Source organism: Scyliorhinus canicula, chromosome 14 (assembly GCF_902713615.1).
Source record: "Scyliorhinus canicula chromosome 14, sScyCan1.1, whole genome shotgun sequence".
Classification (NCBI taxonomy): Eukaryota; Metazoa; Chordata; class Chondrichthyes; order Carcharhiniformes; family Scyliorhinidae; genus Scyliorhinus; species Scyliorhinus canicula.
The window spans coordinates 155,633,528-155,657,774 of NC_052159.1; the positions used below are offsets into that span (position 1 = coordinate 155,633,528).

General features: G+C 42.6%; 1 protein-coding gene across 2 annotated transcripts in view; it reads left to right on the forward strand.

Moving 5' to 3' along the window:
- Positions 1-24,038, forward strand: part of clybl (citrate lyase beta like) — a 149,255-nt gene extending 125,217 nt beyond the window's left edge. The window contains exons 3-9 of one of the 2 annotated variants that reach the window (XM_038818031.1): positions 3,071-3,278; positions 11,256-11,444; positions 14,714-14,815; positions 15,886-15,979; positions 16,622-16,789; positions 21,334-21,458; positions 22,827-24,038. In XM_038818031.1, coding sequence (XP_038673959.1) covers positions 3,071-3,278; positions 11,256-11,444; positions 14,714-14,815; positions 15,886-15,979; positions 16,622-16,789; positions 21,334-21,458; positions 22,827-22,922 — 982 coding nt within the window. In that variant the 3' untranslated portion in view covers positions 22,923-24,038. The remainder of the gene's footprint in view (positions 1-3,070; positions 3,279-11,255; positions 11,445-14,713; positions 14,816-15,885; positions 15,980-16,621; positions 16,790-21,333; positions 21,459-22,826) is intronic. The other variant, XM_038818032.1, reaches the window with a different exon arrangement.
- The last annotated feature ends 209 nt before the right edge of the window (positions 24,039-24,247 follow it).

Genomic DNA, 24,247 nt, shown 5'->3' on the forward strand with positions numbered 1-24,247 from the left:
TTTGAGAGATGCTACAGGGTGAGATACACAGGTAAAATCCAATGGTGAGGCCACAATTACAGAATGCACCATAAAACTGTGGAGATCACATACTTGGGTTCAGCAGGATAAAGCAGGATTGTTATGAGGAATGGTTTGAGTTACCGGGATTACTTCCATTGGAGTACAGGAGACCATGCAATTTAATAGAGGCTTTTAAAATTCTAAAGGATTTTAACAGGGCAAAAAGGAAAAAGCCATTTCCTGTGCTTTGGGAATCAGTGATGAGTGGTTTTTAATTGAAGACTTTGACTCGGAGAGGCGAAGAGAATATTCCTCTGAATTGTTGCCGTACAATGTTTTTGGCACCGGGAATACTTCAGGCAGATACCATTGCATCTTTGAAGGCATAAACGAGTAATTATTTTAAGTTGAGGAAACAGCCTTTCTGTGGGAGGAAGCAGGGCGGTGAAATCAGCTTTCATTTGCTCAATCTGTGCTGTACAATTTTGGGGTTCTCTGTGTGCCCCCTCCCCCCCCCCCCCCCCCCCCCCCCCCCCCCCCGCCATCCCCCCGACAATGACAAAGGCTGCCTCATAGCAAGGAGCATCGCAAATCTGTTGCCAGCTGATACATAAAACAGATTTCTCGCAGAGTGTTGCTTCTGGAGAATCGGAGGTTTCACACCAACAGGGTGATTGCAATGCCAGATATTGTTACCAGGGGCATAAACATTGTGAAGTCAGAGAATCACACAGCACAGAAGGAGGACATTCAGACCATCATCCCTGTGCTAGCTCTTTGAAAGAGCTATGCAATTGGTCCCACTCCTTGCCCGTTCCCCATAGCCCTGTAAATTTTTCCCCTTCAAGTATTTGCCCAATTCTTTTTGAAAGTTAGAGTTGAATCTGCTTCCAGTGCCCTTACAGGCACGGCGCCGTAGATCAGAACAATTTGCTGGTCTTTGGTTCGTTTGCCGAATACTTTAAGCCTGTGTCAGTGATTTGAGAGAACATGGATGAAATCACGTTGTGCTGGAAAAGCAGTGCGGCGCAACGTGACTGGTGGATGTCGGGAGATCTGACTTCCGGGGTCTACCCGACTTACCACTCCTCACGAGATCTAACGATGTGAATCCCTTGCATTGTGGGTTGGACCACTTTCTGGCAAATCTCTATATAAGAGTGAGACAGCTAGTTGGCCAATCACAGGAGGTTGGGTTGACTGGAGGCAGAAAGTCATGTGATGCAACCTCCAAGAATATATTAAACCAGAGTTCACCTACTCTGGCATTTAATGAGGACATGGCTGAACCTCTTCCACCTTCCCACCCTTAAATCCATCGACCTTTGCCTTAACATGAGCAGTGAGGGAGCATCTTTGACTATCTAGGATAGAGCGTTTCAAAGATTCACAATCTTTTGGGTGAAGAAATTTCACCTCATCTCAGTCCTAAATGGCCTAAGGTGATGATCCTTCTTTGGGCAGCGCGGTAGCACAGTGGTCAGCACTGTTGCTTCACAGCGCCAGGGACCCAGGTTCGATTCCCGGTTTCGGTCACTGTCTGTACGGAGTTTGCAAGTTTTCCCTGTGCCTGCGTGGGTTTCCTCCTGGTGCTCCGGTTTCCTCCTGCAAGTCCCAAAAGACGCATTTGTTGTGTTGGGTGAATTGGACGTTCTGAATTCTCCCTCTGTGTCTCCGAACAGTCGCCGGAGTGTGGCGACTAGGGGTATTTTTGCAGTACCTTCATTGCAGTGTTAATGTAAGCATACTTGTGACAATAATAAAGATTATTAATATTAGACTCTCCAGCCATCTTCTGAGGATCTATCCCCCTAAGAATATTGGATGTTTTAATGCGATCACATCTCATTGTTCTAAGATCCAAAGACGCAATGACCTCGGTCCCCTTGCCTGTGGACAGGGAAATTGATCCTGACCCACAGCTCCTCATACTCCCTTCCATAGAATATCAAAACAAGCCCTGCAAAACTCTATCCCCCAGCATTAAAATGCGAAACATACTCCACCCTCTCCGCCCCATATCTGTTCCGTTACCGAGACTGTTTATTTCCACCATCGCCCATATATCACCCATCTTTGACCCTCCGTTCACCCAGCTGCTACTGAAACACTCATGCTTTTTGTACCTATGGTCTTCATTGTACCATGGCATCCCCTGACTGACCTGCCAGGGTCAAGGGGCAGCATGGTGGCGCAGTGGTTAGCACTGCTGCCTCACGGCGCCGAGGTCCCAGGTTTAATCCCGGCCCAGGGTCACTCCGTGTGGAGTTTGCACATTCTCCCCGTGTCTGCGTGGATCTCACCCCCACAACCCAAAAGATGTGCAGGATAGGTGGATTGGCCACGCTAAATTGCCCCCTTAAAAAAAAAAATTTGGGCCTGTATATTTGAGGGAAAAAAGGTGCTACATAAATACATTTTGTTGGTGTGACCCTCTTCTTTTCACTCACTTGCACATCCTCCTTTTCCCATTCTACACACATCATCTCCAATTCTATATTATCCCCACCTCCTGTCCTACTCCCGTTTAGTACAACCACATAGCTGAGCCTGGTTCTTTAGTGAATCATTTTAATAAACCAGTGCCCCAGCGAGAATACCAAAGCATTGTCTTTCATTCAGTTTGCACTGTCCCTCAAGATGTCACGAAAGGCGTACTACCGCTAACTTGCAGAGATTCACTTCCCAGTGCTGATGCTCGTCATGTTTCCTCATAAAGGGCGGCACGGTGGCGCAGTGGTTAGCACTGCTGCCTCACGGCGCTGAGGTCCCAGGTTCGATCCCAGCTCTGGGTCACTGTCCGTGTGGAGTTTGCACATTCTCCCCGTGCCTGCGTGGGTTTCGCCCCCACAACCCAAAGATGTGCTGGGTAGGTGGATTGGCCACGCTAAATTGCCCCTTAATTGGAAAAAATGAATTGGGTACACTAAATTTATTTATTTTTTTAATTTCCTCATAAAAAGCAAATGGATAATTAGTTTTCCTTCTAATCTGCCTGCGACCCTTTGAAGCCGTTTTTTTTGTTTTCCTTTGACCTTGAAGGTTCAATGACATTTTGTTTTTTCAGAGGTAACTCTGCCAAGACGTGCAGTGCTCTCGGGCATGTGGAGCATTGTCGCTACACCTGCAGTGCAGATACCAAGGACAAGTATGTGCCTCGGAGAGCTGTGCTCTACGTACCTGGAAATGATGAAAGGAAGCTCCACAAGATTACCAGCCTCCGCGTAGATTGTGCTGTCCTCGACTGTGAAGATGGTGTTGCTTTAAACAAGAAGGTACTGCGCAATGCACACAAATAAAGATGCAAGCAAGCAGTGGCACAAGATGTCACTGTGATCCTACTGGAAGAGTGCAGTATTGCAAAGCGGCACTGAATATTTACACTCTTCCGTTTTCTTCGAGGTTTTAACAAAGTACAATACAGCACAGGACAGGCCCTTCGGCCCTCCAAGCCTGCGCCAACCATGGTACCTGCCTAAACTAAAACCGTCTGCACTTACGGAGTCTGTATCCTTCAATTCCCACCCTATTCATATATTTATCTAGATGTCCCTTAAATGCTACTATGGTATGGTATACCCTGTGAAGCTGAGGGTGACGTATAACGGGTGACATTTTTGGGTCTGATTTTCAGAGACAGATTTTAATTTTTACAGCTCGTTTCATGACTTCAAAATATTCGAAAGTGCTTTACAACCAATGAAGCGCTTGTGAAATATCGCTACCGTTGTAATTTAAGAAACATGACAAGTCAGTTTGTGCACAGCAAGCTCCGACAAACTGCAATGCGACAATGACCAGACAGTTAAAATAAATATTTCTAGTCGCTTAGATCATGCAATATTACCGCGCCACTTGTGGTAGCTCCCCCTGTTCTTCTTCAAAATAGTGACCATGAGACCAAGAAAGCAGACGGAATGCTTGCCTTCATTGGACGGGGCATCGAGTATAAAAACTGGCAAGTCACGCTGCAGTTGTTTAGAACCTTGGTAAGGCCGTACTTGGAATATTGCGCACAATTCTAGTCGCCACACCACCAAAAGGATGTGGAGGATTTGGAGAGGGTGCAGAGGAGGTTTACCAGGATGTTGCCTGGTCTGGACGGTGTTAGCTACGTGGAGAGGCTGAATAGACTCGGACTGTTTTCATTAGAAAGACGGAGGTTGAGGGGTGACCTAATAGAGGTCTACAAGATTATGAGGGGCATGGATAGAGTGGATGGGCAGGCACTCTTTCCCAGGGTGGAATGGTCAGTCACCAGGGGGCATAGGTTTAAGGTCCGTGGGGCAAAGAGGAGATGTGCGAGGCAGGTTTTTTACACAGAGGGTGGTGAGTGCCTGGAACGCGTTGCCAGGGGAGGCTGTGGAAGCAGATACATTAACGGCGTTCAAAAGGCATCTCGACAAACACATGGAGAGGATGGGTCTAGATGGATACGGCACTAGGGTGTGCTGAGGGTTTTGGCCAAGGTTGGTACCATAGCCGGTACAGGCTTGGCGGGCCAAAGGGCCTCGTCCTGTGCTGTATTGTTTTTTGTTGCGTCTGCCTGAGCGGAAAACTAGTGTTTCACCTAGAAGCCACCAACTCCAAGAGTGCAGCTCGCCCTTCGTACTGCCCTTGAGGGTCAGCCTGATATTTGTGCTAAGGTTCTGGAGTGGGTGAACTCACAACCTTGTGACCCACTGACTCACAGCCGATTCCATGGATCATCCTGAACTTCCTGCCACCCTGTTGTTGGTTAAAATTACTTTTAGGCGTCTGGCTATTTCCTCCCAGAATTTATTTTTTTTACTATCCTGTGTTTTAGGGAAATTGAGCTCTCCTCACTGCATCTCCTCAATAACATAGCCAGCTGCCTCAGTAAAACACACTTGTTTTGTTTCCGACACATGCAGATTACAAGTGACATAGCACAGAAGGAGTCCATTCGGCCCACTTGCCTGTGCCATGACGTTCCCTTCGGGAATCCGTGCTGACTAGCAGTGATCAACTTCTATATTTGTTCAATCAGCCCATGTGGATTATTGCCCTTCCAGTGGCTCACAAGAGGTCAACAGACTTATTTCCTGCCCTTGAAGGTGCTGACATGTGATTATTGTTGCTGAGAGCTGCGTTGCGTGGCATCATTCCCACTGACGTGAAGTTGCTGTTTATTGTGGCCCTGTGTCGGCGTGGCTGTAAGCATTAAACAGCAAACGTCGTAACTCTGTCACTACCGAGGAATCCCACAAAACAAAACAATCACAATCCCCCCCCCCCCCCCCCCCCCCGGACCCCCACCGGCTCCCCACAAGACTGAGCAAAGTTCCCATAAAGCTTGCCCTCAATTGTAAAAGATGTGGGCAATGAAAATGCTACTGCGGTGCCAAGATTGATGATCTTTAATATTCGTAATAAATCTTTTATATCAGGGCGGCACAGTGGAGCAGTGGTTAGCACTGCTGCCTCACGGCGCTGAGGACCCGGGTTCGATCCCGGCCCCGGATCACTGTCCGTGTGGTGTTTGCACATTCTTCCCGTGTCTGCGTGGGTTTCGCCCCCACAACCCTAAAAAGATGTGCAGGGTAGGTGGATTGGCCACGCTAAATTGCCCCGTAATTGGAAAAAAATAATTGGGTACTCTAAATTGAAACAAAATCTGGGGCTGGTTTAGCACACTGGGATAAATCGCTGCCTTTTAAAGCAGACCAAGGCAGGCCAGCAGCACGGTTCAATTCCCATACCAGCCTTCCCGAACAGGCGCCGGAATGTGGCGACTAGGGGCTTTTCACAGTAACTTCATTGAAGCCTACTCGTGACAATAAGCGATTTTCATTTTCAAAATCTTTTATATCACATCCTAGGTGCTTTCAGTCATTGAAGCCTTGAATCTTGGAGCTCCCTCCCCTAATACTCTCCACCATTTTCTCCTCCCTTAAGATACTCCTTACAACCGACCACTTTAACTAAAAGATTTTTGACTACAGGCTTACATCATTCTGTTGTCTTTTCAATTTGTTACCCTTTCTCATCTCAACTGCCAATCCCTAACTCAAATCCACCCAGTTCAAACAGAGCTACCGTTTGTACAAAAAATATCAGCAAAAAGAGGAATTGGCAAAAGTGAGAACAAAAAATAGTGGAGATATTTCATAGAATTGTAGAATTTCCAGGGCAAAAGGTGGCCATTTGGCCCATCGAGTCTGCACCAGTCGCTGGAAAGAACGCCCTACCTAAGCCCATGCCTCAACCCCCACCCCAGTAACACCTCCTAACATTTTTGACACTAATGGGCAATTTTATCATAGCCAATCCACCTAACCTGCACATCTTTGGACTGTGGGAGGAAACCGGAGCACCCAGAGGAAACCCACGCACACACGGGGAGAAAGTGCAAACTCCACACAGACCGTCAACCAAGGCCGGAATTGAACCCGGGTCCCTGGAGCTGTGATGCAGCAGTGCTAACCACTCTGTCACCCCAATACTTACTTAATAAGTATTTTGCATCCGCAACATTCAAGTTTCATTTATGCAGCACCTTTAACCTTCAGTTGACTAGGCTTATGTCCAGAAATTCGCACTCAAAACCTCTCCGCTTTTCCCCCTTGATTCCATTATAAGACGCTCCTTAAAACCTACCTCTTGAGGGTGGCACGATGGTGCAGTCGTTAGCACTGCTGCCTCCCAGCGGCGAGGACCCAGGTTCAATCCGGGCCCCGGATCACTGACTGTGTGGAGTTTGCACATTCTCCCCGTATCTGCGTGGGTCACATCCCCACATCCCAAAGGGATGCATGGTAGGTGGATTGGCCATGTTAAATTCTTTTTTTCCAATGAAGGGGCAATTTAGCATGGCCAATCCACCTAGCCTGCACATCTTTTGGGTTGTGGGGGTGAGACCCACGCAGACACGGGGAGAATGCGCAAACTCCACACGGACAGTGACCCAGGGACGGGATTCGAACCCGGGCCCTCAGCGCCATAGGCAGAAGTGCTAACCACTGTGCCAAGTGCCGCCCTACAGCACCCTACTTAAGCCCATGCCTCCACCCTACCCCCATAACCTTACCTAACCTTTATCATGCCCGAATCCGATTTAGAACCTCAGCTGAAACGCAGCATCTTCGCCAGTGGAATCCCCTCTCATCGCTGCACTGGGAGGGTCGGTTAGGATTTCTGTGCCCATGGCCCTGGAGTGGAACTTGAACCCACAGTGTGGTGATGACCAAATCTGGCGATGCTGGTTGCTGAGCTGATCGCTGTGCCCCATTGAATAAATTATTTTCTTTAAATTGCCCTTTGTGTTTTGTTTTATCTTGAAGCTAAGTAAGTCTCCCCTCACTGGGAAAATAAGAGTACCAGTATACATGTCCATATACATGGAGCTGTAAACATGTACAAACACCTATATACATACATGTAACTATAATGATGTAGGTGGCAGATTGAAGTGTCAGACAGCACTAGTCTAAGAACCCATGACCATACTATTGTAATGTAACCACTAAACTATGATATCAGGCTGTGAGGTACTATCTTGTTAATACACTCCCATTTCAGAACTGAAATATCGTTCAATTCGGTGACTTGCTTAAAATCCTTCGGTCAAACAAATGAATGAATCATTTTGTTTAGTAATAGTGATATTGACAATTCTGACGGGGGTTGAGGGTGGATTGTACTCTGTACTTTGAAAACGAGCCCTGGGATTGCCCCCCCCCCCCCCCCCCCCCCCCCCCCCCTCCCTGGTTGTCCCAGTCCTCCTTGAAGTTTTTCGCATTCTGTCTGTCTTATCCTTTCTGACAGCAGAATAGATGCCGGTCTAATCCCTGGAAGTTTGGAACTAATGAACTAACCGCTGAGTTGCCGCTACAGATTTCGGTCCCAAACTATACTGTACTTCACACACGATTTATTCTCCAGATGGTGCGACTGTGCAGCCTGCCGTGAGGGAGCACCATTTCCACTGGAGTGTGAAAGTGGACGGATGTTGTTTTCTTTGCAGTTTTGATCATTCAGGAGCTCAGAATGTGCGAGGCTGATTGGTTAGTGGGTCTAATGGCTGCTGATTAATCTTTTTGTTTCCCTCTTTTGTGCGGCTGCATGTGCGTTCCCATCTTTAATCATTGCCGCCTTGTGCGTTGGGCCAGGGTAGCCTTCTTTCCCTATCGGCACACGGCCCTTAATTCTGCTCCAGGTGTTTGTGGCTGCATGGTAGCGGAAATCATAATGTCTCTTGGCTTCTCATCAGCTCACAGCTGTACGCGATAGTCAGCACAATAACATATTTATTAGCCGCTGGTCCTCCTGTGCTGTTAAGATAGTTACAGGACAGAGCTAAAAATTGAATTTCACAGCGCTGGTCTGTGTTCCTAGTGTCAGAATCTAAAACAAGAGGTGATTGTGGAAGACACATTAATGCAGCTGACTGGAGAAGGCTATTGTGTTGCCTTGGTGCTAGCCTGAGAGCAGTGCATTGTGGGAATGTGCTCTGTTTACCAGTGGCAGGAGTGTGAAAACACTATTTCCTTTTAGAATCATGCGTTTTAGACCAACGTAGCACAAGGGGATGCCATTCAGCCCATCGTGCCCATGCCAGACCTTTTAGAGAAAGGGGACAGAGGTTTCAGAAGCTCTCCCTATGAGACAATTCGACATTCTTGCATGTGGTTGATAATGTGAACAAGTCGGTGGAAAGGTGAGGAGATATTTCGCAATGCAGAAACGTAAAGGAGAGGGCATTATTTTTATATCCGAAATGCACTTCGGAGCTCGGGCTTTGAGCTCGGAGGAAAATGTATTTTAGTTTTGGGCTTCCTTACATCAGAGGCCGATGCTGCCTTGATTCCTCACTGTATTACCCAGATTGCTTGCGGTTGAATGCCAGATTGTGTCGCTGTGGGAATGGTATCATCTGGCATTGGGTGTCTGCGCCTGGCAATGATGAAAACGTCCATGTGACTGAATATCAGGATCAATTCTAATGAAGATGACCATTTGAGATTGCCTGCAACATCCAACTAGGAACATTTTCAGCTGCTATACCAAGCAGTTAGACTGATCATTTTGTGTAACTCCGTAACTGTCAGGTCCCGTTAGAAACCCCAGCGACTGATGGGGATTTCAGATCCATTTTGATAACGTTTATATCCATCTTTCGCACAAATGAGCAGACACGCAAACATTTTTCCAAAAAACCTACTTAATTCAGTGCCTTGAGTGGCCAGAGCAATGTGACACACTGCATCCTCACTAAAGACAAAACGCAGTTCTAACACTTGAAACAACCATCAAGGGGTGTTCAAATGTGTATTTCTCTCTCACTGCAAATTGCCCTGTGTGTTCTGCATGTAGAATATATTCAGCTCAGTTTTTTATTAATAGAAATTTAGAGTGCCCAATTCATTTTTTCCAATTAAGGGGCAATTTAGCGAGGCCAATCCACCTGCCCTGCACATCTTTGGGTCGTGGGGCCAAAACCCACGCAGACACGGGGAGAATGTGCAAACTCCACACGGACAGTGACCCAGAGCCGGGATCGAACCTGGGACCTCGGCGCCGTGAGGCAGCAGGGCTAACCCACTGCGCCACCGTGCTGCCCTCTATTCAGCTAAGTCAATCACAATGAGAGATGGGGAGAGGTCTTTTTTCTTACACAGCAAGTTGCTGTGATCTGGACCATGCTGCCTGATAGGGCGAGGGAGGCAGACCCAGTGGTAACTTTCAGAAGGGGAATGGGATGAATATTTGGAGGGGAAATATTTGCCTTGCTATGGTGGAAAGAGCAGGGGCTGCGGGGCTAATGGAATTGCTCTCAAAGGGCCAGCACAGGCATAGCGGGCTGAATGGCCTCCTCCTGTACTGTAAGGTTCTCTGACACCTGGTTCGTGATCATTCCTGGGCACTCCTAGGATAACTTGCAGACTTTGGCTAATGAAATGTGTGGGGTACTTGAGTAGTTAAATGGTTAACAATATGGAAATCTTGAGGAGCATTTTAAGTCAATCCTCAGCATGATTTATATGGAGCTGGAAGTGTGATTTGATTGGTTGTTGAGATAGGAGTCTTTGATTTAATCTCTGGCAGGAATGGTGAACAGCTGCCAATTTGACTGCACTGTACTTTTTTTCACTTCTCCATTGTAAAGTCGCATCTGGATTGGTCAGCAGGTTCCTATATGCCTTTTATTTATTTAATTTTTTCACTTGCAGCATTTTATGCATTATAGCAAATGATCACCAGTCGCTTGCAGCTTCACCCTCCCACTGACTGGCATGTGTTAGCCCTTCATGAAAGTGTGATGATACCAGGCTCAAGGCTATTTGATTCAGGTTTCATTAACCTTGGGGTTTATTATTCTTTTCACTTGAACTGCAGAGAGCCATCACTTCATTCTGTGTCTGTGCTTACTCTAATTATCAGCAGCCTAAACCGCCGTAAATCAGTGACTCCGCAGAGCTGTCTTAAGCTACTTTATGTGCCCATTTCTGATCTGATCTGACAACTGTAAGCTACTATTTCCTCGCGCCATTTAACTCAGACCACATTTTCAAGTCTTGCAGCCATTTCTTTTCCCTCTGCACTTTGCCGCGGAAATTTCGGCATCATCCTGGTTCAAATCCGCGCTTGCGTCTGCACCCCTGACACAATGTCTGACTTAATTTCCCCTCTCCTGAATCAGCAGCATGTGGCAAACCCGCGGCTATTTTGCTAAACATAATATCACTGGGGGGCAGCACGGTGGCGCAGTGGGTTAGCCCTGCTGCCTCACAGCGCCGAGGACCCAGTGTCGATCCCGGCTCTGGGTCACTGTCCGTGTGGAGTTTGCACATTCTCCCCGTGTTTGCGTGGGTTTCTCCCCCACAACCCAAAGATGTGCAGGGTAGGTGGATTGGCCATTCTAAACTGCCCCTTAATTGGAAAAAATTAATTGGGTACTCTTAATGTAAAAAAAAATAATATCACTGGGACCTTGTATGGTGAATTAAACTAGAAAAGTCGTCAAATCTCTAACCTGTTCACAAACATCCAGCTCGGCTGAATCATTGAAGCAGATGCCTCTAGATTTAACACAGTGGGCCTGAAATTGCTGATTTTTATTAGATTATTCTATATTGCAACATGCTCAAGTTGTATTGGGAGAAATGTCGATGACTGATGTCAACCACAGACAGTGTAAATTGTTGAATGCTGCTCTTATTTCAATTATGCGTTCTGTCATTTTAAAATCTCAAGTCCCCTCTGAGTATAGATTTTTCTTTTGGCTAAAGGAAGAAGCAAGGCTGACAGTCGCAAAGGTGCTGGCCCGACCTCCTGTAGGCCGCACAGATCTGTGTGTGCGGATCAACTCTGTCTCGAGCGGCCTGGCCGAACTGGACATGGAGGTTATCCTGCAATCCGAAGTGCTTCCTCCCACCTTGATGCTCCCTAAAGTGGAAACTGTCGAAGAAATAAAATGGGTGAGTTGGCTGAGATTTGGCCAAACCCTCGTGCTTTGATCACACACCAAATCATTTGGGGGGGGGGGGGGGGGGGGGGGGGGGGGGGGGGGAAGGGAGGTAGGGGGGGGGGAAGCGGTGGAGGAAGAGGGTGTGGTGGAGGGAGGGGGCGGTCAGTTCAGGAAATTTCGAACCGCTCACACGTCCTGATATTTCCAACTCTGGTTGAAACTGGGATTGTGATGCTGAGTAGGCAAAGAATGATTGCAAGCTGGTATGAGTAGAGAGAGAGAGAGGGGTTAAATGAAAAAGAGGAAAAGGAATATAAGGGGTTGTGCTTGGGGCATACAAGAGAAATGAACAGGAAGCTTTTAACCACTGTTTTTAATTACTACAGATATTATTTCCTGAATAGTTCTGTATTTCTTCGTTTTTAATTGCTAGCAGGTGTGTTTTTGCTTCATGGCTGGGATTTCTTAAGCCTGTAAAGTCTTGAAATAAAAACAGGAGACACATCAAATTACTTAAGTCAACTTTGAAATAGCCCTCATTACCTTAACATGCTTTCAATAAATGAGGACGATTATAAAATATAGGAACAGTTAATCTTAAATAGGATTGAAGCAAAACCTATTTATGTCCGTGTGGAGTTTGCACATTCTCCCCGTGTCTGCGTGGGTTTCGCCCCAACAACCCAAAGATGTGCAGGGTAGGTGGATTGAACATGCCAAATTGCTCCTTAATTTGAGTAAAATGAATTGGGTACACTAAATTTATTTTTTAAAAACCTATTTGTAAAACTTTATAAAAGTGCCTTTAACTCTGATTTTTATGGCTAAGAACTGAAATGCTTACTTGTTTTGAAGTGTTTACTGCAGCTGTTTTCATGATGAAAATATGAGTAATTTACCGACTGAAACCTGGCGCTGGAGAATATTGTGTCTATGTTTATTAAATTATGCAATATCTGTGGAATTTGTGGATATAAGGGATATACGTTCAGCAGGAGTGACAAGTGATTTGGCTGCATTAGCAACGGGAATGACGGTGACTCTTATTAAATAAACAGTCCCTTTTCATTCGTCAAGTCTCCCCCCACCACCAACAGCCCTTGCCATTCCTCCCCCCCCAACTTGCCCTCTGTTGCGGTTACAACATTACAAGTTGGTAAATAACTCTGGTTTGTTTGGTCCCTCGCTTAATGTTCGATTTCCCGTGGGGGTTCCGGGTTTGAACACGCCCATTTGCACTCTCCCAGGATGCGTGCGTGACCCTTTGCTGTTCGTTTCCCCCTTTCGGGGAGGTGTGGGGGGAGAGAAGAGAGAAAAAAATTATATTAAGAATAAACATGGAGGCTGATTTGTAACTAAAAGATGGACTTACTTGTTGTCTATTGTGTGAGAATCTCTTGCTCTCCTTTGTCCTGGCTATGGGCACTTGTTTGACTGGCATGGCTTATTGGACTATAACAAGCGTAACTCTGACTCCTTTGTCGCGAAACAATCCCGCCGCAAATCCTGAACAGTGTGCATTCTTGCCAACATAGTATTGGGAGTGCTTTGGAATTGAAAGAATTGCTGAGGCTTGCTAATTCTCCTCCCCAATTTCTCTTTTCTTTTACTCCGGTGCAGTGAACACCGGAACAAGCCGGAAACTTTTAATCGTCTCTTTGAGAGAGGGGGGAAAAAATGAATTGAAACCTGTTTACCGGGGCACTCAGCTTTGTATGATAATATTTGCCGCAAACAACTTGTAGTTTGCATCTGCAAACTGCACGGACAAAAGAACCTTTCGGCGGGGTAAAGGTCGTGGGGGCGGGGTGGGTGGGGTGAAAATAGTGTAACAAAATGAAGTAATAATTTGATTTTTTTTTTAAATGTGAATCCAAAACTAATTGTGTTGACGATATCTAATTAATAGAGCAACTGGGACTTTGTGCAGTTGAAAGTGAATCCAGGTATTGTAATATAAGTTGGCAGTTTATAAAGGCATTTTCTGTCCCTGCATATTTCTATGAACCAGAATATTATGTTAAGCCTGTAGCATTAGTTTTTTTTATGTTGCCATAGCAGCCCTACTCCTGCAGGGTTGTGACCTGTGATTATTACAGTACAAAGCTTATGGGGTCCCGAAACCCCCTTTGAAGATGAAAAGGCTTTGATGGTTTATATTTATGCAAATCTCCTAGATATGATTTACCCAACTGAGATTGAACGGGGAGATGATTAAAATTCCCCTTTTCTCATTCGAAACCCTTCGACGAGTGAATTTCCGTTACATTTTCAGATGTCTGATTTTATTTTTGTCTTTGCGGGTTTACCTGAGGTACTTTCATCAGCTATGGAAGTATGATGATTACAACTTAAATGTAGTGTGTTTTGTACTCTAATCCTGCCTCTGAGACGAGAAAAAAGAGAGTGAAGAGCTATTGTATCTTTCCAGATGATGGATTTTGGAATTCGGGATACCCCACTGACAGCCCAGCGCGGGCTGTGAATTGGCGACAATTTTTCCAATGCTCAGTGCTCAAAGAAAGAAACCTGTTTTCTTTATGACACCCCAACTAAAACTCAAAAGTATTAGTGAAAATCATATAGTATAGAAGCTGAAGAGAGAGGCCAGCTAGTCTGAGAGGCTGATTCCTCATTCAGGAATTACACCACTAGCATAATAAAATAGCAAAAGGATTTGTCCGTTGTAATCCCCGCCTTTCAGAATTCTGAATTATTAGACTTTGTGTCATATTTATGTGTATTTAATGTCAAAGTCCAGGTTAATTCAAATCTGCTCCAGAAACTGAATGAACCACAACGAGAGCTGGTACCACCTCGCAGAATGCACTCCAAAAAAAGGGATACACAGGAAGGTGTTCATTTCAGTGGGTATTGCTGGAATCAAGTATATTAAAGTGTATGGTTTTTACTTGTGCGCGTTTTGAAATTAGGATACTACCACGTCAACAAATTTAAAATGAATATTTAGACACTTTGAAGTTGTAGATCAACATCGATCTAAGTGTTAATGATGTGAGACTTATAAAACCCACGCGTAAATTTTATTTTTAAATGCCCTTTAAATATTTAATAATTTCAACAAAACGCTTGAGATAGAACTCAACTTTCAGTATCTTTTAAAGAGGCCTTGAAGACACAGTCATACTTAACACAAGCTAGAAAAAGACTTTGCAGAAATTAAAAGGTTGGAGTGCAAATCGTATCCTTTCCAGGCATTATTTCTCCATTTTTATAAAACCAGGTAAAAGCAAATTTAAAATTATTTCCATTTTTTAGTTTGCAAACAGATTTGCAAAATACTCCAAGGGTCGGACATTAAAGGAACCGATGAATTTGATCACTTTCGTGGAGACGGCAGTAGGATTGCTGAATTTCAAGGTAACAAAAAATATGTTTAAACAGAATTTTTTTTTGTGGATGAAAAGAATAATGGAATTTAAAGTGCAGTCAGTATTTTTTCATATGTAGATTTTCTATTATCTTAGTTCCATAAATTAAAAATGAAAATCGCTTATTGTCACAAGTAGGCTTCAAATGAATTATTGTTACAAGTAGTCTTCAAGGCATTACAGTATTTGAATACAGTTAGCTACACACCCTTTCATAAAAACTCAGTCCAGGCAACACAAATCCAAATAAATATTTAATTTGATTCACCGCAGAGCATTCAGGGAACATTTTGGGACATCTCCAGCATTCAAATAAAAGTTGTTTTTTTTAAATGATCCAGTTAACGTTTGATTATAAATGCTGTTTTATAAATTATTTTATGTCCAGAAGACTTGTTTTATTTATGAAAACATTAAGAATAAGAATGTATGAAAATAATGAGATATTCAGTAAAGAACAGAAATGTGCAACGCTGTACACAGCCTTCTGACACTCTTAAGGAGTTTCTACTTAAATAGTGAAGATGGAAGGTAGTTGGTTGTGAATATAGGTCCAAAAATACAAATTAAATTATTTAACAAACTTCTGTCACGCAAGACTATTTTTCAGATTACAACGAAATGATTGTGCCCCAGCATCATAACTATCCAATTTCCTGAAGAGAAAGTAGAATCAAATTCTTCTTGAACTTCGCTAACCAGAAAACCACAAGAAAAATAAATAGCTAAATGCGCAGCTGCTGATTTATAGAGGGTTACACAAATCGGTGTGTTGTCTTCCCTAAAGGAGTTGGCCAGAAAATAAAACAATGGTTACATTTTTTTCTAAGTTAAATGATTCTCCTTTTGCCTCGCAACCCAAAAATCTTACAAATTCAAATTTTTGCCTGCGCTTTACAAGTCAAGAAGCAAGGAACCTTTGCAGCCCTTTATTCAGGCTGAATGGTTGTTACGTGTGCCCCTGATCATATTAGAGTGATTGAAACCATGTTTGTAAATTACCAGGTATGCAGAATAGTCCATTGACATTGGTATTGCAAAATGTTATTTTTCCTGAAGGCTGCATGTGAAGAAGCACAGTGTCTCGGGGCACACGCTGGCTTCCGTCTTGACGGAGTGGTATTTGGATCGGATGATTTTTGTGCCAGCATAGGTGAGAAAAAGGATCTTTTTCGCACTGTTTCTCCTTCCTTCAGTTGTCACCTGCAGACACACTCATTCTCTACATTTTACTTTTTTTAAGAATGTGTCTAAAAATCTTCCACACTTTAACTCTGTAAACAGATCAATTAAATTAGTAACTTTATTTTTGTAACCCCGAAATCAAACTTGGATCTACATTAAATATAATCATTTTGTTGTTGATGGTTATAATTAATAGCTAACTTTGAAAACAAATTTCCAAAGTATTTACATGTTCCGTGTTTCCATTTCCAAAGGAACTTTTTAGTTATATTAGATTCTGTCGGTATTTAAATTGTTAATTTAGTTAACCGTTACCAACAGTGGCCAGAAATAACAAAACAAAGTATAGCAATCAGTCATTACCAATTACAAGAAAATCTTTTCATTGAGGTTTTCGCAAGAAGATTAAATATCTTTTATGATTTTCATAGTAATTCATTTTCCCCGTATCTATTATTTTAAAACGTGAAATGCTTCTGTCTTGTCGATTGGGATAGAAACCTGTCTAGCTTACGTACGGTATGTAACAATTTTAAAACCGTTTTGTGGAATAATTTCCTTGTGGAAATACAGCAACTGCGCTCTCACTACTTTTGTCTCATGGTTCCAGGTGCCACCAGAACTAAAGATGCTCGAGAGCTTGTTTACGCGAGGCAGAAGGTTGTTGTTACAGCAAAGGCATTTGGTCTCCAAGCCATAGATCTTGTTTATATTGACTACAAGGATGAGGAGGGCCTTTGCAGGCAGTCGAGAGAGGGTGCCTTGATGGGGTTCACTGGTATGGTCTAAAGCTGAACATAGTCCTTATTTATTCTTTCTTAAATCTTCTTACAATCGTGGACAGAACGAGAAGTGTATCTGTATGTTGTTCTCGACATTACGTCAAAAATTATTTTATATTTTTGGTGTATTCAGGGAGATTAATGGACGACACATCGCATGCCAGGGGTTTGAAGTGGTAAAGAAAAAGTTCAAATGTGAACCGTCCTATTTTAATTATTTAACAGGAAATAATTCTTCAATAAAGCAACAAAAACAAATGTATATTTCCAAAGGTGCATAAATAATGGCAAATTATATCGATTAATTGTTTTTGAAAATGTCACTCTGATTTAATTACACAGGTGATGTTGCCAAGTGTGTTCTTGGATTTCAGCTTCCCCAATTACTACTTTGCCGCCTCTTTCCTTTTTAATATACTTTAATTAACCAAAAAAGTATTATTTCTGAGGTAATTTATTCATCATTACTCAAAAATGTAAAATTACCTCTGACAGTAAAGGTTTGAAACACTGAAAAAATAATAAACTCGACCTTAAGTTAGAATGTAAAATGAGCCAGTGAATGCCAGAAATATCCAAACGTCATCTAAAAAAGGAGGATAGTTCTGAGCCTCTTTTGGAATCCAAGCTATTAACCTTCCACTTTCAGATGCTGATCAGAAAATCGTAAAATGTTAGATTGGAAGGGCGTTCAACCCCTTAAGTAACCTCGAGTGAAACCTGCTGTAGGTTTGCAGCAATTTCTGTGATTTTTACATTTCGTGTTTCCAACAGTTGTCGTTTTTCAGTTCCTGTAATAAATATGACGTGGCATATTGAGAACAGAGATACTGGAATGTACTTTTCCTAAATTGGAGAACAGATCAGAAATAAAGGGCAGCATGAAGGAGCTATAGTTTAGCTGCACCTAAAGATAACTATTTGTAGAAGAAAGAAATACTTTGCACTAAAATGTTGCCAGTTTTGTTCAGCACATAGCTCTCCCTGAGAAACATACAATGCATTCCCTTGAATAGTACATTCTGAGTATAAATTTACATTTTTGTACGAATGGCGTAAATGTAGAAAAACTGAAGCTCACACAGAAAAGAAAAGTCATACGTTTGAAATGACGCTATTTGTTTTAGCAAGTGTGTCCTGGTCACAAAATTGAAAAGGAGTTAACATCGTCCTTTCAGAATGGACCTGACCAAAACAGATCGAGAGAAGAAGGGCACACCAAATGATTTTGTACAATTAAGCATTTCCCCAGCTGCAAATAATCATGCTTTGGCAATATTTTGAATGCCCTTAGCACACGATTTATGTACGTAATTTTTGTCAATCAGAAATATCACCTACTGCATTTTTAAAAATGAACTTTGTCACCATAAAGAAAATGTAAATATAATTATATTGTGATATCATTAAATCCCGAGAAACCAATTTGAAACGTCTTAAAAGATGATGCTGATTGCTGCAATGCTGCGTTAAACTAGCAAAGTGATTGTTGACGATGATCATGAATTTAGACCAGTTAAAAATATGGGGTGGACGTTTTTCAGCAAAAATAGAATTATGTCATTCAGAACAACGTAACCAGTGCTTTAATGCAGATATTCTGGAGTTCACTTTAAAAGTACCACAATTAAATACTAATTAATATTTATTATAATAGATAAGTATTAAGTAAGTTCCTTGCATGTCTATAGTTTCACTTGATAATGATACTCGCTTTGACAGATGTACTTTCTGCTGCAGATAATATTTCGAGAGTCTACCAGAGTTTCATTAATTTGCTAATAGTGGCACGTTATTTGGATTATCCATTCGGATGAGACAGATTTATAAATAAATATTTCAAATGTTCTAAAGCCATGCATTCAGTAGTTAAATTACTAACATATTGTGGAGTTTGCACATTCCCCGTGAAGTTTTCACATTCTCCCCATGTCTGCGTGGGTTTTACCCCCACAACACAAAGATGTGCAGGTTAGGTGGATTGTCCACGCTAAATTGTCTCTTAATTGGGGAAAAAAAAGAATTGGGCACTTTAAATTAAAAAAAAATCTTAATGATTGATATTCTGTGTCAGTCAGCCCAATATGTCATGCAAACTAACAGGACCAAGCTTAGGTAACAATTTAGTAATTTTGCATATGTAGCTCATTTATTTTTGAAGGTTTGCACTTTACGGTATTTTCATTAAGAGGTTGGACTTGAGAAAAATTTAACAATAGAAATCGACCTAAAGATTATTTTTCAAGTTCACATCCAATAGTCAAAATAAATGAGAGTGATGACGATATTTCAGTTTGCTCCATGAAACAGGCTTAAAATCCTGTAAATGTAGCCTTTCACCTACATTCTGATGTACATTGAGCATGTTGATAATTTGTGTTATTTTTCTCTCACCCCCTCGTGCCCTTCGACACACAAACAAATAATGGCCCCATCGTGCTCCCATCCAGCAACACGCTCCCTCTCTGACTGGGGAGGCAGTATAATCTGAGGCAGAGAAATGTCCAGAAAGTCCAGCTGGGCTGTCCCATGGTCAGCAGATTGGGAGCACTCTGTTTATCCTGGACACAGTTGATCCTGCCAGTTTTTTCCTGACTACCTTCCCACACTGTGCCCGGAGATAGAAGGTTTCTGCTGCTGTTGTGGCTGCTTGTTGAAAGAAGCTTGGTCAATTAAGTCAGGCAAGTTTCGGCGTCTAATCGGAGTTAGCTTTAAACTTGTGAATGTGGTCTAGACACTTACAGGACAAAACCTATGAATTTATATATTATCTAATCCCAATAATATCTATAATAAAGTATAATAAGCATTAATATTAAATTGTGCATGCTATTATGAAATGAAATGAAAATCGCTTATTGTCACAAGTAGGCTTCAAATGAAGTTATTGTGAAAAGCTCCTATAATTATACATAAATACAATGATGAAGCATGCTATTATTTATTTATATATATATAATAACCATATTAAAAGATACATATTGATTAGGTATTTGGAATTCTAACACAGTTCTGAGATATGACCAATATCTGACCTCCTCTACTTCTTGCATTAAATCAAACACATTTTATCTATTGTATTCTTATTAACAACAACTGGATGTCTGTAGTTTTTTTGGACGCTAAGGGGCAATTGATCATGGCCAATCCACCTAACCTGCGCATCTTTGGACTGTGGAAGGAAACCGGAGTACCCGAAGGAAACCCACGAAGACACTGGAAGAACGGTCTTAACGGCACACAAGACAGTCACCCGAGGCCGGAACTGAACCCGAGTCCCTGGCACTGTGAGGCAGAGGTGCTAACCACTGTGCCACCATGCCACCCCTGGAAGTCTCTAGCTTATTATGTTTAATGCTTACAACTTAACTGAAGAAATGTTTAATTATGTTTACGATGGTGCCCAATATCATATAACATTTTGAAAGCGGGTTAATCCGCTCCTTGTATATGAGGTGATCCTGGAAAATAAACACAGTCATACTTTAACGTATGGGTATTATGAAATCATGACATGAATGTACAGTGCGTTCCAACCAAATGTGTTCAATGAGGTGAGAGGCATGAGGTCTGGCGTTCAGTAAATTACATATACAGCAGTCAACCCAACACAAGTAATTTTAGAAGGTGTACCTGCAGTTGAAAAATACATCTAATTGCCACAATTAATTAATTCTTTTTTGGAATTTTTTTCAAATAAATTTAGAGTGTCCAATTAATTTTTTCAAATTAAGGGGCAGTTTAGCGTGGCCAATCCACGTACCCTGCACATCTTTGAGTTGTGGGGGTGAAACCCACCGAAACACGGGGAGAATGTGTAAACTTCACACGGACAGTGACCCAGAGCTGGGATCGAACCTGGGACCTCTGCGCCATAAGGCAGCAGTGATAACCACTCCGCAATCGTGCTGCCCCTCCACAATTAATTTGTAGAAAGCTTATCTGTTACTTAGCAGTCTGTGAGGGAACAGAGCATTCTATCTAACATCCAATGGTGTGAAATCTTTTTTCAAATTTAGAGTGCCCAGTTATTCTTTTCAAATTAAGCAATTTAGCGTGGCCAATCCACCTAACCTGCACATCGTTTTGGGGGTGAAACCCACGCAGACACGGGGAGAATGTGCAAACTCCACACGGAGAAAGGTGTGAAATTATTGTTGTAAGTGTATGTGCACAGATAATTCTTATCTCGAAAGCACAAAATAAAATATTTACATGACTAAATATAAAGTGCACAATCCTGAAAATTGTAATGGAAAGGTTAATTCCCTGCATAACCTATTTATTCATTCCCTTCATTGTTAGCAAAGTAGACATGTTGAAGAGCGATACACCTGTGTGCAAATATTAAATAGAAGAGAAACAGTTGCCGTTGCAGATAGAGAATGATGGATGTGACAAAATGCCACAGCCGGTCTGAGTAATGATGCATGCAGGATATGAGACAATATTTCACAATTAATCCTTCTGCTGCGTATTTCTGAAAATTTATCTTTGTGAGTCCAAGAGTAATAAATTGTGATGTGGTTTCTGTGTTCAGGTAAACAAGTGATCCATCCCAGTCAGATTCCAATTGTACAAGAAGCTTTTTCACCAAATCCGGAGAGAGTGAAGTGGGCGCAGGAACTGATAGACGCTTTTGGTGAACATCAAAAACTTGGAAAGGTGAACTTTCATACTTTTGCATCGCACCCTCGCTTAATCATTTGATCAGTTTGGTTAACGACCAAATTGAAGTTTTGCTATTTCTGCTGCCGAATGCTTAGATTATTAAATCTCTGTATGAGAGCTAAATTCTTCAAATGGGATTAGAACATTTTGAGGCCCATTAGTGTGGCAAACAGAAGTAAATTAGTGATGTCGCATTGCTTTCCTAATTTATTGCATCATTGAATCGCATTGTGCTTCCTGCTCTGTGGGTTATTGTTGGATATATATTTCAGTGGTGATCCACAGTCTGCTCCCGCTTTGTCCCACTGATGCTCAGATTAAGGATAGCCTGGAGGAAGAATTTGTGGTAATCGCGGCGTTGTCAGTTAATTATCTTAGAAGAACCTTATGTTTGCATCCTACAAACTCTTCCTTTGGAACTATATAACACAATATAATCTTCATCATCCATCCCAACAGTTGCCCAAGCTATGGATCTTCCTCTATCAGAATGTTTTGTGCTAAATCATATTTGTTGACATGAATGGAAATGTCTTTTGTTTCCTCAGTTGCAAGGTTAGCCATTTATAAATCGAGATAAGTTGCAGGAACAAATTTTTATGGTTCATTACAATTTTGTGAAATTTAGTTCCTTGCAAAATGAAATGTGTTAAAATGCCGTGAAAATTATTTTTATGTTGTTTTTGCTTGCGAGGTGCACATTAGGAAATGTATGAAGTTAGTCATTGTAAACCATTGGAAGAAAACTATTTATAGTTTTATATTTAGTTTGGCCTATTGTGCCAAGGTAATGGGAAATAAATCAGTGCCCTATGTTAACACCAACACGGAGAGGAGGGCGGAACGGTGGCGCAGTGGTTATCACTGCTGCCTCGGGCAGCACGGTGGCGCAGTGGGTTAGCACTGTGGCCTCACGGCGCTGAGGTCCCAGGTTCGATCCCAGCTCTGGGTCACTGTCCATATGGAGTTTGCACATTCTCCCCGTGTCTGCGTGGGTCTCACTCCCACAGCCCAAAAGATGTGCAGCGTAGGTGGATTGGCCACGCTAAATTGCTTCACAATTGGAAAAAAAAGGAATTGGGCACTCTAAATTTATTAAAAACAAAACGTGGAGAGAAAATATGTGTGCCTTTTTACTGTAATGTGTCTTGCATGAGCTGACTTGAACATGTTTAATATTGTTCTCTGATTGTGCAAGATAACATTTTAGCCTCTGAGTTTTCAATTTCCAAGTGCGTGGCTTTGCAATGTTCCAGCGGGAAGGGAAAGTCTCCGGCAATGGACGGTGACAGCGAGTCGCTGTTCTGAGAAGCTAAATGTTTTTTTTTATTCTCCCTGACTTTTTTTTTTGACTTGTGTCAGGGGGCCTTCACCTTCCGCGGGAGCATGATCGACATGCCATCTTTGAAGCAGGCACAGAACGTCATCACGCTGGCCTCAGCCATCAAAGAAATGTGAAAGCTCAAGACAAGATGGGTTTGCGCAGTAGATCACTTAGCTTGCCAGATGAAGTGACCAGCAGACAATGAAGACAAGAAACCAGTTGCTGGTGGGAAGTGTTGTGGAGGCCACCGCGTCGGTGCCGGAGTTTAAGGCCCGTGCCATGGTAATTAAAGAAAAATATATTTTGTTCGATTTTTGGTGGGGGGGGGGATGTTGCAGTCGTATGAGATTGTCAAATCCTCCCCCCCACCACCCCCGACTGAGTGCGGCAGTCGTGCATAACTAGCCCCCAGTAACTTCATACTGCATAGTTAGGGACACTGATAGATACAGAGACGCAGTCATTTCCCCTGTCGAAACAATTGGAAGGAATCACAGTTGCCGCAGGACCTGTCGGGGTGGAGCCCTGTCAGTTTTCGTGTCACATTTTTAAAAAAATAAACACTGCCGCAGGGCAGACGTGTTGGCCGGTTAACAGCCTGGGGTGCAAGGTTCTTGAACCAAAGGTTTGCCCAGTCTGTAAAAGGGTAAATAACCAGAACAATCCACCCTTTGTTACACAGTGCAGCACAGAATCTGGTGCTGAAGGGTTAAGTGTTGCAAAGGGCCGGATTCCGGTTACTATGGAACCCAAATGAAATTCACATTGCTGAGAAAGGTCTTCTGAAAATCAGGGGTTTTCACCCTCCAGGAATTAAGGAAATATTTGACCCTGCCCCAAGGTCTGCACATTAGTTGATCTGGTTTCTCCATAGGCTAGGATATTCTTTGATATTCCCTCCAATTTAAAAAAAAAATTAATACTAATGAATGGAGATGAATATTTGATTGTGTTGCCTGTCAGATTTTAAAATGGACACGTTCTAAAATCAGTTTACTAAACTGCGGTTAATTCCATTTTGGCATTTTGTACAAGGCAACGATCGAAGTATATTTGACACAGTGACCTCTCCTCTGCTCTCAGATTGTACTTTCCTGCTGCCAAAGCTTTATTGTTGCATCTTTTTTGAACGAAGACTGCTTCATCGCATCAGCATTGCTGGCAGATATGAACTCTGAAAATTATTTTTAACTGTACAGTGACTCGAGATCATCATCTGAATAAACGAATTGTCGCATACAAAGCAGAAATGCTCTTGACGTGTTTTGCTTTCACGTTTACCAGTCACGGGGGCTTCTGTAAAAACAAGCTGAAGAGCAGACCGAAAAAAAAAAATCCTTTTCTACAAATCAAACATGTAATCCGGATCTAGAGTTACGTGTGGCTCCAATAGGGCTGGAAGTCATGTAGCGTTCAAAGTGCAAATAGCACTCTGAACACTCCATCTTTGTCACTCCGT